The sequence below is a fragment of the Polypterus senegalus genome, chromosome 5 (genome assembly GCF_016835505.1).
Source record: "Polypterus senegalus isolate Bchr_013 chromosome 5, ASM1683550v1, whole genome shotgun sequence".
NCBI classification, from domain to species: domain Eukaryota; kingdom Metazoa; phylum Chordata; class Cladistia; order Polypteriformes; family Polypteridae; genus Polypterus; species Polypterus senegalus.
The window spans coordinates 126,557,591-126,575,323 of NC_053158.1; the positions used below are offsets into that span (position 1 = coordinate 126,557,591).

Sequence of the window (17,733 nt, forward strand, 5' to 3'; positions counted from 1 at the left end):
CTTTGCTTGCTTGTTTGTTGGCTGAATGTGGCTGCTGGTTTACATATCACTGCCATTGTTGGTTGCAGTATCTGCAGTAAGTTGCCTCAGTCATGCATATACTTTATTCTGATATGTTGGCTGTATGTATCCACATAAAATCCAAAAGTTCCATAACGCATTTTCTCCTCCTCAGAACATCTCTAGTGGTTTACTGTTAGTAATGAAGTGGAAAAATAAATTGGTTCGGGGGACCAAGAGTAATGGAGGTTAATTTATGGCCCTGAATGTTCACACCACAAGCCTCCCCAGCCTCTAAGCAGCTAATTAATGCAAAATACTCCTTTCAATACATAAATGCCTTGTTTATTTAAAATACTGATTGCTGCATTGATGTTTTGACACCCTTAAAAGAAATCGATGAGACAAAAAGTTCATTTCCATTTTATTTTACACTGGAAAACAAATAGAAAAACAAAGAGGCAAAAATCAAATAGATGTTTAGTGTCCCCTCCCTCACCCCACCCACCCTCGTGTACAGAGTCAGTCATCTTCTGAAGTCAGCAACCAGCGTCTATCCACCACTGCAAGAAAGAGCAAATTACACAATGTTACTCAAGTGGAAACCTGCAGAACAACTGAACATGCAAACATTCATTTTCCAATCCCACTCACTCCAGAGGATTACATGGTGACCAGAGTCTGCTGTGACGAGGACACTAATTCAGCACAGACCAGTTTATATTTATCAACCTGCTGGGCTTTGGGAACAAACTGGAATTACTCAAAGCAACATTCCAGTTGGGACAAACAGGAGTGGCCAGGATTAGAGCCAACAGCCCCAGCATCCCTGTACTGCCCCTTCTAAAATGTTAATACCAAATTGGTAGAAGCTTTTGATGCACACTTTAATCCACTTTGAGCTTCACTTTTTCTTTATGCAGCAATCTACTCCTTAGTAAGATATCAAAGCTTACTCTTACATAGCACAGCATCTTTTTCTGAAGAAATCTACGAGATGTGGATTGAGTTGTACAAACTGCTGAAGAAAGGGACACTTACACAATGATGTTGTTGATGGGGATATGGATGAGCTTCACAAAGAATCCAATGAATCCCATAATCGCAAAACCAATAGCTGTTGCCATTGCAATCTTCTGGAATTCTGCACCAAAAATGTAAACAATTACATTTACAGAGAATTCAAGTATGACAAATTCTAGGATCATAAAATAATTTTATAAAACACTACTGCAGCCAAGTTATTTGCAAAACAAAACATTTAAGATCACCATTTAGAAAATCCAAGGTAATAAAATGATCAAAGAATTTTTTAAAAAGTGTATAAACAAGATTATACAAAGATTGAAACTTGGTGTTGCTTCTTGTTGGTTTATGTTTTTCTGTCACCCTCCCCACAATAACCTACAGCTGCACTAAGGCTCCCCTTGGGTCCTAGCTCAGGAGTTGGAAAATTCATAACAAATTAATGTAACCGCCATGCCAAGTGGACTAAAGATGACATTATGCTATAGTTACAGTAGAACATTTAGACAACAGGCACTCAAAACCAACAGTTGTGATTTGAAGCGACCAAAATCACTAACCAGTGCTGGAATGTCGTTGCCACTACTCCTGGTTAATAGGGTTTATTAAACTTCCACAATAACCTTGCACTTTTGGCATTTTTCACTTTCCCTTACTGTATTGTATGTATAGATAGAGAGATAATGGATGCAACCGATTACTTTTGCATTGAATGCCTCTCCTTTAATGGACGTTGCCTTGACAGAGTTCAGAGTCACGGACAACCGATTTGAATCTTGTGGTGTTCACTGGATGAAACTGACTGTCCTGCTCGATTTGTGAGCATTTTTCTTATTATGGAAATGTAGGAACTTGGAATATTCAGTCCTTATAATCAAAATATACTGGATCACAATTGAATCATTCTGAACGTACGTCAACAGGAGAAGCCAAATGATCTTCACACCAGTTTGCAGTACTAAGGTGTACTAACCAGCAATACTCGCGGCCACATGTTGGAACCACCAATTCTGGTAATTATCTTTGTGCATCCTAGATCTACTTTTTAACTGAATCGATCCTCCAAGTAGCGTCACTATGCTTCTTCTAGATTCTTGCTACCCCACCACTGTGCTACTGAAATGGGCTCTGCTATGGTCAGATAACTATTGGCTTTCCATTATGTTGAGCTGCTCTCATGATAATCTCCTGTATATTGAACAGTTTGTTCACAGCAAATGTTCAGACAGCCCTAAAAGGCACTAATACATAGAAACTGCTACATCGCAGGTCAGGTTGCTACAACCACCAGGGTACGAATAGGAAGTTTGCCGGCAGAATTTGTTCAGGAATACAATGTCCTACTAATGACTTTGGAAAGAAGAGGTCAACGTGCCAAATTTGCACTACACTAAAAATAAAGTCTGGTTATGGATCTGTGCCCAACAAACCCTAATCAGCCAATACTGCTTTGTTAACACAATATCTCAATAGCAAAGCATTGGTGCTATCAGAATTTATTACAGATTGTGCCCTTGATGTGCTATGCTTAACAGAAACTAGGAAAAAAACAAACGAATTTACATCTCTTTACAGAGGGGACACAATCCAGCATGCATTTACTTCAGAGGCTCACTGCTCCCGAAAAGCAGAGGGGTCGTAATAATTGCTACATCAGAGTAAAATGTCAAAAGAATCCCAATTAACTGTCCACTGTTGTGAGTATCCCAAGTCAAACTAGTAAAATATGGTCCCATCTTTCTTGTTCTCTCATCAACCAAAATAAGGGGTCTTTCGTATATGATCTGACTGAATTATTAACCCACTTAAGTTCCCTTCCCCAGACAATCATTCTTGGCATCAAAGTCCATATTGACATTACATGTAAACCAAGAAGTGAATTCCTGACCTACTTGAATTGTTTTGCCTTACAATCTATGAAATCAGCTCACCAACACATTAAGAAAATATCACGCAAGACTCCTCGCTGTGCACCTCCAGGCTTTCTCGGACCACTAAAGGCTTACAGGGATGCACTAACTGCAGCACAAGAACACACATTATGGCAGAATAGAAAATGGCCATGATAACGCAAAGGGCTTGTTCTCTGTAGTTTAGGCCAGATGCAGGTTGAAGTAGCTTATTACCTCCTCTACAGAAGTCTGAAAAATTCCTCCACTTTTTCCTTAAAATCTTAATTCAACTGACATAAATCCATCTATTTATCTCTTTCCGTTTTCCCACCACATCCAGTTCTTGTTCCTGAATTTTCACGAGTCACATCTGCATTTGTTAATGGCCCACTTTGGAAGATGCCAACTACTTGTCTACTGGACACAATCGCCCCACCACACTTGAATCCCGCCTTCATGACTATTACAATAATACATCAAACAATGGCTTCTGTAACCCCAATGTGTATTTTTTTTTTTTTTTTAAAAACACACAGCCCCCCCCCCCCCAAACTCTTGATTCTGACAACCTTAATTTTCAGCTTTTTTTAAAAAGTAAAAAAAAAGTTTTGAACATGTGGCCTTCAGACTCACCAATTACGTAACTTCCAATAAACTGATTGAATGTTTCAGTCTGGATTCAGCACAGTTGTGAAATTGCTCTGCTTTGGCACCAGCCTCTGGACACATCACAATATTAAATTGTCAGACTTAGCACATTTTTGATATTGTCAGACATGAATTTCTACTGTCCACAATGGAGAATACCGTGGGTATCTTTGACACTGCCCTCCAGTTGTTCAAGTCCTATCTGACTGATAGGCAAGAGTGGCAACAGAAGATCCAGCTCAGTGCCACCCGTCACACAAGTTCCTCAGGGCTTGGTCTTCGGCCCTCTGCTCTTCTGCATTTTTTATGCAGATGATACAACACTATATTTCAACGTTAAAACGAGAAACCTTGGAGCTTTCTCAGTTCACAACTTGCTTAAAACTGGGATGGAGGAGAACTCTTCAAAATTAAAATGGAACAAAACTTTCTACAAATTGGCATTAAGGCACAACTTAAGAGCTCCATTTCAATCAATTTTAAAGAGGTTATTTTCAAATGCCAAGATACTGGTCTATGCTTTGATCACATACAGCATCAATTATTGTAACGCTAACTGGCAGGTGCCCCTTCAAATCCGTTCCAGCTCACGAAAGTCTTTACATGAACAGCTTTGCCTTCCTTGGCTCCCTGTGTCTTACAGGATCAAATTCTAACAACATAAAAAGCTTTAAAATGTTCTTACACCAGACTATATCAGTGACTTTCTCCATCTTTATGCTCCTGTTCGTCCACTAAGGTCCTTGGTGACCTGTACACTATGGGTGGCAGAGCCTTCAGTCTTTTAGCACCCAGACTTGGAAATGACCTCCCGAAATCGGTCAACTCACTCCAATGATGCCAATACCAAACTTTCTAAATGTCTCACTTAGGTATACAGTTATTTTCCCTATCACTGTTCAGCACAACTGTCTTAAATCTTTCAATCGCATCAAGAAATTGCTTTTATTAACGAGTGCCCCACAAAATCAGAACGAGGTGGTGCTGGTTTATTTGAAGCAGGGTCAACAAAAACCCGAACACAATCTTTACTTTCAGATTCATCAAAATCACTGTCACCATGTCAGTTTCACAGCCTGAAAAAACAGATTCACTTAATCACTGCTGTTAAAAGGCTCAACATCATTGCTCATATCACTGTCAACAGCACAACACCTGGACTGCTGAAAACATTTCTTACGAGACGGCACTTGTGTGCATTATATCACAAGTTAAATTTTTGTTCAGTCTTTTCTTGTATTGAAATTGGTATTTTACTCTGGTTTATCTTTTATTCTCTTTATGCTTTGTATGTCATGTATTTACCCGTTTTAGTGCTCTATACAGAAAATGTATCCAATGTTACAATATACCCCTTCATGAATAGGCACTCTATAAATAAAATGTATTAAATTGTTAAATTTTTGGGAGGCTGCATAGACACCACACCCATACATTTGTCAAGAATGGAGTTTCCATTCATTTTAAAACTCACCTAGAGAGACCAAATTTAGAATCTTCAATCAAGCAAAATAGCCAAAGGAGTATTCATTGTACAATCATAAAACAATGTTATGTTATATTAGGTGTACAATCACACAAGATGGGAAGACCCACTTCTAAAATGCTACGTTTTATGCAAATATTGCTCTTTGAGGCCTAAAAATGAATCCCCCAATGTACCCTATTACACAGTGCATCGATTTTACAACTATAAATGAAGATGATGAAATTAGTTTAAGTTACATGATGCCTCTTTTTGGCCAACAAGTGTCAGAAACTCCTCTTTAAGAGTAAACCTATCTGCATCACAGGCTGTCCAACACTGACACCTTGAGTTAAAACCAATGCAGAGATCTTTCTCATAATAAGTTTGCAAAGATGACAGAATGAGCACATAACCAGCTTCATTTCCTAAAGCTAAAAGGGAATGAATAAATAAACACACACAAGTGTGTACAAATTCAAAAGGGTGCCTCATGGGGATCCAATTTCAAAACATCCACAATGCTTTCTATTGGGGAAACGGATTCTATTCTAATGAGACAGAAAACGGTTTGTATTCTAAAAGTCTGTATAGTAAAACACTGCTGGTTTTTTGTCTTGAATGTCAGTTTTTGCATCAACAACTTAGGTTAAAGGGGGTGCTTTGTGGTGGAAGGGAGGTCAGCCAAAATACACGATTTTTCTGTTACTTGACCATCTAAGAAAGATTCCTCCCTCAGTTACCTACATCCAGGCACAAGAGGAGAGAGTGGCAGCAAACCTGGGGTAAATGCCACAATCTGGAAGTGCAACCACCCTGACAGTTTTCTACACTTCATTTCAGTGGTACAACGACTGTTTACCTTTGATTTAAAAAGCCAGGCTGAAGACACACTAAAAAAGGGACATGAAATTTTGTTGTTTACAAAGGTGTGCACACACTGACCGTTTTCCCCATTCTTACTGCATGCTTCTCGTGTGTTCTGAGTGAATAGCAACATATTTATAGTGATTAACCAAATCTGAGGCCTTGACACTAGTTAGGAAGCTACTATAACAGTAGGCAGAAACTAACAGATCAGTACTACCAGGATGAAAACATCTGTAATACTGAATGGAATTAAGTGGATTTGAGTCAGAGTATATATTACAGCTGCCAATTAAATTGCTGTTAGCATGTGCAATTAATATAATAAAAAATTCTGTGAAAAAGTGTGTTAATTTAATCCCATTATTTGGACCACACTGCACCCCTCATGAAAATGATCTCATTAATTGACAGTGCATACCAATTTATACATTTTATGTCCGTTTGAGGTGCTGTTACAGAAGGTGTGAGCTTATTCAGTGCAGCAGGACCAACGCACAGTACATGCAATATTTGAAAAAGAACAGCGTCAGATCGGGTTTGAATACATATAGTTTATGCCTACATTGTCATTTATTACTAAAATATGAAAAACACTGGTTTTAAAAATGTGTTTACACAGATTACTGTAGAAACGTAACACATGAAATGTGTGTGTTCCAAATAATGAACTATTATTTCCACTCTTAAACTCCGCTTCACTCCCAGATAATCAATCAAGGCATGAGCTGGGAGAAGTTCGTCCACGTTCTAAGTCGATGGGGTTGGGGAGGGGGAAGAAGATGCAGTAGCCGGCTGCTTGCAGCTTGGTCTTTATCAGCACCTGTAGAGGACAAAGGACGCTGGTGGAGAGGTGTGAACGGATTTAAGGTGGGCCGGATCTACGAGTTTTTTCGTAGGCTCTGGTAATTCTAGTGTTAAATGCAGCTACTCTCTCAAGCGCAGAAGACTGTTAATACAATTACACAAAGTTAAATACAGTTATTACAACCCACTGTCAAGTGTTAAGCTAGACCACAACTTGGGACCATTTTTTGCTGCGAGCTAGTGCATAAAATCATCATTCTGCAAAAAATCTATTTCTATGCATCTTGCCATATAGTAGGTTTATTCACGAGGGAGGCAAGACCTTTAACCAAAGTACACAATGGTGTGGAAACAAAAAGCTGTAAAGCCAAATTTCAGAACAAACTGAATTATCAATTGAATCAAGCAACTGGGGGGAAAATTGCATTTCCAATTGGAACACCTGGTTAAGCATTGGTGACTGCTTCAAAACCCCACAGAAATTTGCATCTGTACAGCCTTGACATACCTTTCTTATTGTAAATACCAAACCAACACAGGTACACTACACATTTTTCTTGATTGAAAAAAAAAAAAAAAAGGTTTATTTTTCTGGGTGAAAACAGGTTATTACATACGTCCCATAAAAGCAATTCATACTGCATTTCCAGTCTACTAGTAAGATACAGCAGACTGCCAACCTCATAGTACAAAATCTGAAAAATATACCTTTTCTGTCCGGTTTAGTACAACGTTTCACAAGCCTTATGGAATCCTTCACAAACTGACGACTGGGTTCAACAAACTGCATTACCTGGTCCATGATGTCTGAAATTAAAACACACACCAAAATATTTAATATTGGTTCTAGGTAATACTCCAAATACAGTATAAGCATTCTAAGTGGATAGTAAATTTCCTTAAATATACTTTTAAACTTGAATTTGAAATTTGTAACAAAATCTGTTATAACAGACCCACTAAAACTCCCCTTATCCATAAGAGATGCTAAATCAATTTTTGCAAAATGACAGATAAAAATGTAACAAATAGTAACAGTCCTGAAAAACGCTCAAAAATATAAAAAAGGTTTCAAAATGTTACCAGGAGATTTTTTTTAAAGTGTAACTAACGTTTATAGGTCAAATGAACACAACGTTGGTTTATACCAAAGAAATACAAGACAAGCAAATCTCATTAAATAACTTTAAAATCCTCCCAAACTGCCTTGGTATAAAATAGCATGCTACTTAACCACGAAGACGTTAATGAATTATAAATATTACTCCCCCTATTTAATCAATGGAGATGTAAATTGTTTTTTCCGACAAGATGTGCCGCTACAACTATGCATATACATTCACATAACAGCAAGTTCAGCCACAAATACCAGCAATTTAGTCGAGAGTGTACAACAAAGCTCTCTGAATGGATCTCCTGCCGAAGTCACACTGGTGGCGATGGAAGACTAAAAGTAGCAGAACAGACAGTAAAATCTGAAATGACAACTTTCAATAATCATATGGAATCCATGTCGATGGTTTACGTCGTCAAACTGGAGTAGCGGTTACCAGTTTTACCTTTACAAGAACATGCGCTTAGTTTGATTCGCAGCATAATCATCGTTAATGCGACATCAGCGAGTTCTCCAAGTGTGCAAGCGGATTTCTTTTGGTAGTCACGTTATCCTGCCAAGTCTCCATGACACGACTATTCGGAAAATGACTCTATAGTCTTCATTACTACAAATAAACGTACTTACCTAAGCGAGTGTCTCCCGAGGCTATCGCCATGTTCGTGGTTCACCACTGCAAGACGCTCACTTCATAAAAATGTATAGTTCAAAAGGTTTACAAAAAGGTATAAAAGCAGCAAAACGATTCCCCATTCCGTCAGTTAAAAAAAAAAATTATAGATAGAAAAAGGAATGGTCATAGTACAACTACAGGAACGCTTTAAAGCGTGAAAGAATTATGGTGTGAACAGCTTTTGGAAAGCATCGTAGTTAAAGGGGACAACATTTAAAAGGCCTGTAAATTGGCATATTTCATAATAGATATGAAAAATATTAAAATATATCCCATACTCTGAGAAGCACTCCGTGTAACGTGGCACACACAGCTGAGCCAATGCGACGGGTGTTCACCGCAGACGTACGCAAAAACCCAACCGGGCAATTACAGATCAGTTGCAGTTATTTATCAACTAATAGAAGCGCCGGCCGTTTAAAACCTTACCCCGACGATCAAAAAACACACAAGAATCCCGACAGACAGACTTGTGTAAAACATTTAATGCAGGATATCAGAGCTGAACCTTCTACGTGCCACCTCAAGTTTCGCAATGTGGAAGCAGAGTGAAGAAACAAACAAGCCAACATAAGTTAAAATCAAGATTCCAACAACAACATTCGTAATATTAGCAAGCCAGAAACACCGATTTACCACCCTGTTCATCACACCGAAAGATGCACAAATTTCGAACTAAAACCCTGCACTGCTAACAGAGGGAAAATGTAAATACTCCCGGCTAAATACTTAATCACAAAATATTTACCAACTTAAAGCAAATCCGCCGTGAATAACTTTCAACAAACGTTTTACATTCGTTTATAATTACTACTTACCAGACTTTACAGACCAACCTCAGGCCTACAACTTATTCAAACGCTGACTCTACTCTGAAATATCCACGTCGCCGTCCAAGCGCCTTATAGGTTTATGCTGACGTCGCTTTAGCGGCTAGGTCAACGCGCATGCGCTGACCGTAACACTTGTTGTGTGACCTGGAAATAGAAGAATGTAAGCTCTGGATATTGGAAATGAGTCACATACAAGTTATCAACATCATAAAATACGTACACAAGTACCGAAGAGGGTACGAAGCGAATTCCGAGAAAATTGAAAATAAAGTCAGCACAACATCTGTTCCTAAAACCTAGAAAAGTAAAATCAAACTCCCTAAAATGGTGCGTTATTTTAGAGATGGAAATTCTAGATATAAATATGCTAATAAATTACATAATGATCAATTCTTAATAATTTGTAATTGCGAAAAGAAAATAAACTGTTTGATGAATATAAAGATCTTCGGAAAATGTAAGTTGAATGTTTTCATACCTGAAAGAAAAACAAACGTTGAAAAACGTTGATAAAGACCTTTAGAAGAAATAATTACAAATTGAATTTAAGAAAGTGGTTAATGCAAAAGGAGACCGATATAGTAGAAAATGAGCGAAAGAATATAGTACTTCAGCTGTCATAAGTTTTAAAGGAAAAAGAGTCACCGGAGGTTTACTTTTTGTATGTTAAAACCTTAAATCGTTCGTCACTGATACATTTATTCACCAAATATTTGGTCATATGCCTGCAGTTCGTATGACTGGAAATCGCTCTTATGGTGGATAACATATCGCCGAGGTTTAAATGTTGGCAAAAGTGGAGAGATGTGTTCTGGATCTCGTGAAACTGCACATAAAAAGGCAAAATAAGTCCAGTTTTTTAGAGTGGAAGTTACTGTTTTCATATAAAGCTTCATTCAAAGTTAGGAAGATTTAACTGGTGTTAAGAATCAGAGAAACATGAATTGTAGAGAAAAATGTAAACAAATAAACAATAAAATAGCAATGGGAAACGGTTACAAATATCATACAAAATAGGTTATTTTCAGCGTATTTATTTTTTAAGTGGTAATGCGTACTGCTCAAGATAAAACCACAGCTGAAAAAATGAAAATGATTATTAAGGCAGTTACAATAAATGGTCATTAGACATGCTGTGGGTATTATATTTTTTGTAATGGTGCATTTCCTATAATACTGTGCAATGCTACAAGTCTGATTCCAAATGGAGCTTAATTTCCATCCATTTCCTAGTCCTGCTTCAACCAGGTGGCAGGGAGGCTGGAGCCAATCCCAACAAGCGCAGGGTGCAAGGCAGGCCAGGGTTCCAGTCGATTGCAGGCTGAACAAACACACACAGACACTCGGGTTAACCTAACATCGCCAATCCGCCTAAACTGAAGGTCTTTGACCTGTGGAATTAATTGGAGAATTGAAGCATCCGAAGGAAATCCATGCAGACACAGGGTGACCAAGCAAACTCCATGCAAGGAGGATCTTTCTTGTTGCAGAGGAGCAGCATTGCCACTGCACATGTTAATAAACCTAATGCAAGACACAGGGTTGAAACAAGGGCTAGAGTTTCAAAATTCCTGGATATACTGTACATGTAATAGAAAAGATACAGTAGGTGTAAATGGGGTGAGCTTCTGATTTTAGTGAGGATTGTGCCTATATATACACAGCATGCAAAGCTACACTGTTTATAGATAGCTTCAGGAAAAACCGTTGTTCAATAAAGGATTGATCTCACAGCCCCGAGACCCAGAAAAAAAACAAACCACACAAGAGTTCATATAATCATAGCAAATACCCAAGAGGTAGTAATCAGTTTCCAGTTTTCTTAAAAAGAGCAGATGAGTCTAATTTTAGCAGGCAAACTGGATTTTATGAAGCAATGTTTTAAGTAAGTAAAATGAAAAATTCATATTTAAACATTAAAAGCTTATGCTGGATAAACACAGCTATAGTTAGCTAAAGACACATATCTTCAAACTGAACATACTCTATATACCGTAAGAAGCTATAAAAATCATGAAGGAATTGTGTGTGCCCTTTAGTAATCATACTGATAACTGAAACCACAGATTTTCCTGATCAAAAGTTCAGATACCCTCAATTATTTGGCCTGGTATTATATACCCGAGTTGACGCACAGGTTGAGACGACTATGAAGATGTGCCTTTTTTGACTGTAATTATGTCAAGTGTATAAACAGTTACATTTCTTAGCTGTTGAGAGACCTTTGTGTATTTCATCCAGGGCTGCACTGACTTTGCTGGTTACTGATGCGTAGGGAAAGCAAAAGAACTGTCAAAGTAGTTCAACTTTTTAAATCAGGAAGAGGATATAAAAGGATAACCTAAGATTTGAAAATGCCAATCAGAAGTGTTCAAAGCCCAATCAAGACATGGAAAATTAGGGCTTCTGTTAATACCAAGTGACAGTCACATAGAACAGTAAACATTTCAGACACAACTGCCAGGAAATTTGTTCAGAATCCAAAGAAAAACTCATAAGCAACTTTACCTGACATACACACTTCTGTGAAACAAAGTTGTGTGGCTTCTTCAGTAAGCACAGTATGGAGGTAACTGAGCAAAAATGGATTGCCAGAAAAAAACACTGCTACTCCAATGCCACAAAACAGCCCACTTACAATATGCCAAACAACACCTAGAGAAGCTTAGAAACTTCTGGAACAAAAATCACGTGGAGCTTTGAGACTTTCTGCCAAGAACTATAGTGAGCTTTACCACCTAAGAAAATAAACAAGACTCACTCAGAACTACTACAAAAGACAGTAAGCTGTCATTGATGGTAAAGGTGGCAATACTGCATATTAAGAACTGATAATATGCATGTTATTATTTAGAACATTAGAACACTCTTGATGAGAATAGGCCATTCAGCCCAACAAAGCTCGCCAGTCCTATCCACTTGCTTCCTCCAAGAAAACATCAAGTCGAGTTTTGAATGTCCCTAACGTCTTACTGTCTACCACACTACTTGGTAGCTTATTCCAAGTGTCTATCGTTCTTTGTGTAAAGAAAAACTTCCTAATGTTTGTACGAAATTTACCCTTAACAAGTTTCCAACTGTGTCCCCGTGTTGTTGATGAACTCATTTTAAAATACAAGTCTCGATCCACTGTACTAATTCCCTTCATAATTTTAAACACTTCAATCATGTCACCTCTTAATCTTCTTTTGCTTAAATTGTATAGGCTCAGCTCTTTTAATCTTTCCTCATAATTCAACCCCTGTAGCCCTGGAATCAGCCTAGTCGCTCTTCTTTGGACCTTTTCTAGTGTTGCTATGTCCTTTTTGTAGCCTGCATACCAAAACTGCACACAGTACTCAAGATGAGGCCTCACCAGTGCATTATAAAGGTTGAACATAACCTCCTTGGACTTGTACTCCACACATTGTGCTGTATATCCTAACGTTCTGTTAGCGTTCTTAATGGCTTCTGAACACTGTCGGGAAATTGCTAGCTTGGAGTCCACTACGACTATTAAATCCTTCTCATAAGGTGTACTGTCGATTTTCTGACCACCCATTGTGTGTTCAAACCTAACATTTTTACTTCCTATGTGTAATACTTTACATTTACTGACATTAAATTTCATCTGCCACAAATCTGCCCAATTCTGTATGCTATCCAAGTCCTTCTGTAATGAGATAACGGATTCCAAATTATCTGCTAGTCCACCTATCTTCGTATCATCTGCAAACTTAACCAGCTTGTTACTTATATTCCTATCTAAATCATTTATATATATTAAAAACAGCAGCGGCCCTAGCACTGACCCCTGTGGAACACCACTCTTAACATCGGCCAGTTCTGATGAGGTTCCTCGCACCATCACCCTCTGCTTCCTGTGTCTGAGCCAATTCTGTACCCATCTAAAAACATCATCTTGAACTCCCACTTCTTTTAATTTGATGCCCAACCTCTCATGTGGCACCTTATCAAATGCTTTCTGAAAGTTTCCTATATAGCTATGGGTTGTTAAGAGATTCCTAAGTTTAATTTAAATCCCATTAAAAATAAGCATTTTGTCTAATCACTCGTTTTTTCTTAAAAATGGTACACATCTATAAATTCTGCCAGAGGTATATAAACATACGAGCATGAAGACTGTTAGGAGTACAGTGAACCGTCATTTATCATGGTTAATCCGTTCCAGACTCTACCGTGATAAATGAATTTTCGCGAAGTAAGATTCTTTATTTATAAATCGAATATTTTTGCAGTTAAGAGTATAGAAAACCTGTTTACGACCTTCTAAATACGTTTTTTTAACATTATTAGAGCCCTCTAGACATAAAATAACACACCTTAGTCACCATTACACTCGTATTACCCAATATATTAGACAAAATAAGACATATTAGACGTTACAAATATCATATTATAGCCTACCCCCCAATTTTATTTGCACATTAAACACTTCCACAAACAACATTCCACACAAATGCACACTTAGGGCCTTGGGAGTGGGCACACTCAACGGCATCCGGTAGGGGGAAATTTCAGCCTCACTCCGAGTGCCGGTGTCCACTTCCAATTTTAAACTGCACCTAGTCACGGAGAGTTTTGGGGAAGTGGGGCTGTGTGTTGGCATCAGCTGGTGTAGGCCACATGGTGCGGCACTGCCATGACCCCCAACCACAAAATGCACCTTATCAACACACACCAACATTACATTAGAGCAGGCGGAGGGAGACTAGAGGTCTTATTACACCTCTGTTCTCAGTTAGCTGCCCGGGGATGGAGGCTAGGAGTGGGAGCTGGCCGTCTGCCTGTGGTCTGGAGTGGTGGGTTGCTTTGCTCTGCGTTGGACGGGGGTGCCTGCTCACTATTACCCCTGCGGAACGGGGCTAGCTCTGGCGTCCAGGAATGGTTGTACCTCAGGTATGGCAGCACCGGGACCAGAGTTAGTAGGGTGTGTATGGGGAGTGTGAATGGGTGTCTGGCGTACATCCTTGTAAGTCTTGGGTTGTATGTGTATGTGAGAGCATGAGGGAGGGAGTGTATGACTGTGTTTGTGTGTGACTGTATATGTCAGGTGGGGTTTTGGACTTCTCTCCTCTCCTGGGACATCTGGCAATACTACAACATCTTTGCCTACCCTCCCCCTGCCTTAAGCATCTGTCTGGTCGCTCCCGGTGGCTGCCTGGTGAGATCTGGTTCCCTGGGCTCTGTAGGGTCCCGGGCCCGGCCGACTCGGGGGTGAGCGGCTGCGGGCGGGCCAGAGGGCTTGCCGTTGATATCTCCCGGGACTCTGCCGGCTGCTGGTTGTGGCCCCCCGGGGTGATCCTCTGCGCCTCTTGAGTGGGGGTTGGGGCTTCTCTGGTGACAGCCTCCCTGGGGTCTCCGCGCTCTGGGGTGACCTCTGGATCTCTGGGCTTGGAACTCCCTCCATCTTCCACACGTTTTTGGGGGCAGGTCTGTGGCCCTTCATACTTACTATTGGATGCTCCTATAGAGAAACCTTACACATACAAGCGTGCATACACACACAGGTGCTCACATGGTGATTTCATAAGTATGACTTGGACATCTTCAGCACATGACCTAAGGTTGTGGTTGGCCCTTAATGCCTTAGTAATAATTACTGTATGATTGTCAGCAAACATTTTTACTTTTATATATCTTCATGTAGCTGATGCAGCAATGTTTTTGTCTTGTGGTCCCCTTTCTGCAGGTCTAGAAGCGGATTCTGGTTCATTTATTGTTTATTCTATACGAAAACCCCCCCTTCCCCCTTTACTTCCATCTCTTTCTTCTCTCTCTTCTTTTTCTTTCACTTTTGTCTCCGTGTCCGGTTCGAATCTTAAAAACATCTGAAAATATTTTTAATAAAGTTTTGGTATCAGGCGTGACGTCAGCAGAAGCTGTAACGCTCCACCTGAGAAAAAAACTGTAAGGTTGGTCGCCAGCATTCAGACATCACTTCTGATTGCTTCACAGCCGAACAGGACACAGTAAAAAAAAACAAAAAAAAACAAACTAGGATCACCCGCATTTTAAGGCGACCGACTTTTATCCTCAATTTGTGTGCACTCCATGTGTACATCAGGCATGTAAGTGTTGGGAATGAGAACATTAAAGTGCCCATTCATAACATCTCCCGAAAACCTATGTTTTTTTTATCCCCTCAAGTGCCTGTCCAAAGTCGTACAATGTCAGCCCAAATCTGTACCGCTAAAGACGGAGTTTCATGCACTAAATAAGCTATAGATTAGAATAAGCAAGCACCATCTCTCCTGCTATTTACTACGCGGTGAGGCATTTGTACTCCATCAACATTAATTATTTCCAGAGACATAATTTTGTTTATTTTTCCAGCGCATCGCACACAAAAAGCAAGTGGACGATGGGAGCACCAGAACTCTGCTCACATCGTGTCGCTTCGTACCGCAAGCTGCAAGTCTGTGATAAGTGGAATACCGCTACGCTTTGCACTCACGGGATGGAAGGACAATCCCGACCGCTTTCATATAGTAGATTATTGTACTGTACATTTAATTACACACACACACAGTTCTTACACACAACCACTAACCCATGAAGGCACAACCTCAGTAGGAGAGTCTTCAGGTGGTGCAGTATCTTCAGCAGGTGCATCGTTGTCTTCTTCCGCTGAAGGAGTACTAAGAGTAGGCAGTGGCTATCTGGGTGTGCGGCAGAAGAACATCTTGATAGGCAGTTGCTGGCGCTGTCTTTTCATATGCGTGAGGAGGCTTTTGTAAGGTATTGCCATCTTTGATCATATCCAAGAGTTTCACCTTCTCTTGGATAGTAAGCATCTTCCTCCGGCACTTAGTTTTATTGTCAGAAGGCTTAGAAAGAGCAGCACGTTTAGGAGCCATCGTGGGGCTTAGATAAAAGTTCTCAGAAAGCGCATGCATAGTGACGTAAGCGTGTATGAGAAAAAATCGCGATAGAGTGAAGCCGCGAAAGTCGAAGCGTGATATAGCGAGGGATCACTGTACTAAGTTCCTCAGTATGCACATAACTGAGGAACTTACGTGAACACATCCTCATCACTAATCAAGAAAGCCCAGCAAAGGCTACACTTCCTGAGGCGGCTGAAGCAAGCACGTCTTCCCCCTTCCATGTTCTACAGAGGCACCATTGAAAGCGTTCTGACCAGCTGCATCACTGTCTGGTATGGCAACTGCAACATATCCAACCGCAAGCACCTGCAAAGGATAGTGAAGACAGCAGAGAACATTACTGGGGTGCCTCTCCCTTCAATACAGGACATATTTTACAAACACAGTGTCCGCAAGGCCTGCAGTATTGTGCAGGACCCCTTACACCCCTCACATGGACTTTTCACACTTCTGCCATCCAAGAGAAGATACTGCAGCATCAAAGTCAAATCTGCCAGGCTGCAGGAGAGTTTTTACCCCCAAGCTCTCAGACTCCTTAACACCACGCTGCCCCTGGGATCTTCCACACTGCTTCCACCACCTCTAAAAATAGAACTTTTATACATGCAAGCCACTTTCCTGCAAAGACGAGTGTGCATGTAGAAAAAGAACTGAAAATCTCATACTGACCTTTAAGTATTTTGACACTCTTGATATCCTTTTGCTGTGAAACATTTTGACCTGTCATTGTTTACACGTCTTAAACAACTATTATCATACACTGATAATTTCTGTATTATCTATATCTATTATTTATTTATTATATTACATATCTATTGACTATATTTATTTATCTAGATTGCAAATACCATACATTGTATCAATGTTCATATTGCGAACTACACGTCAATATTACTGCTACTTCTTATCTTGTCTTTGCACAATGTCTTGTGTTTTAATTTTAAATTTAAATTTTAATTCTATTATTAATTTATTATTTGCATGTCATGTTGTTACACTGTGGACCCTGAGCTTCACAATTTCGTCTATCTGTATACTTGTATATGGTTGAGATGACAATAAAGTTCATTTTGACTTTGTTTAAATTTGTTCATTGTGTCAAGTTCAGGGTTAGTTAGGGTCATTTTGGATGTAGGGCAATTCAACTGGACCTTTTTCTGTTCTGTTTTATAAATATTTTTTCCAATAAATATGACAAGTTTATGTTTAAATTTCAAGACAAAAGGTATATAAATAAAGTTTAATGTAACAAGGCTGTTGAAAATTCAGTAATGAAGGAACAAATATTTAGTGGAAGTCAAGTAGTGATTTCCAGGATAAGCAGGTTTTCAAGTAATTAAAAGTATCAGAAAGGGAGCATCAAAGAATTAAAAAAAACATACTGTTCAGGAATTAATTTCATTTAATATGTATGTATTTCCAAGATGATCCACTATTCCATCCATTCTTTTCCTAACCTGTTTATTCAAGTTCGAGGACACAGGGAGTCAGTACCTATTGTGGCTGCTTTCTGTATAAGTT

General features: G+C 39.4%; 1 protein-coding gene across 1 annotated transcript; it reads right to left on the bottom strand.

The window, feature by feature from the left end:
• Positions 1-412: 412 nt before the first annotated feature.
• Positions 413-9,440, bottom strand: sec61g (SEC61 translocon subunit gamma). The gene is made up of 4 exons (XM_039753319.1): positions 9,311-9,440; positions 7,414-7,512; positions 1,042-1,144; positions 413-563 (listed from the first exon to the last, which is right to left on the bottom strand). The coding sequence occupies exons 2-4, from the start codon at positions 7,505-7,507 to the stop codon at positions 554-556; spliced, it is 207 nt and encodes a 68-aa protein (XP_039609253.1). The 5' UTR covers positions 7,508-7,512; positions 9,311-9,440; the 3' UTR covers positions 413-553.
• Between the last annotated feature and the right edge of the window lie 8,293 nt (positions 9,441-17,733).

Coding starts and splice junctions, on each gene's coding strand:
- sec61g (XM_039753319.1), bottom strand. CDS start 7,507: ATGGACCAGGTAATGCAGTTTGTTGAACCCAGTCGTCAGTTTGTGAAG. Junction 1,145..7,413: donor TACTAAACCGGACAGAAAAG/GTATATTTTTCA, acceptor TTTTTGGTGCAG/AATTCCAGAAGATTGCAATG.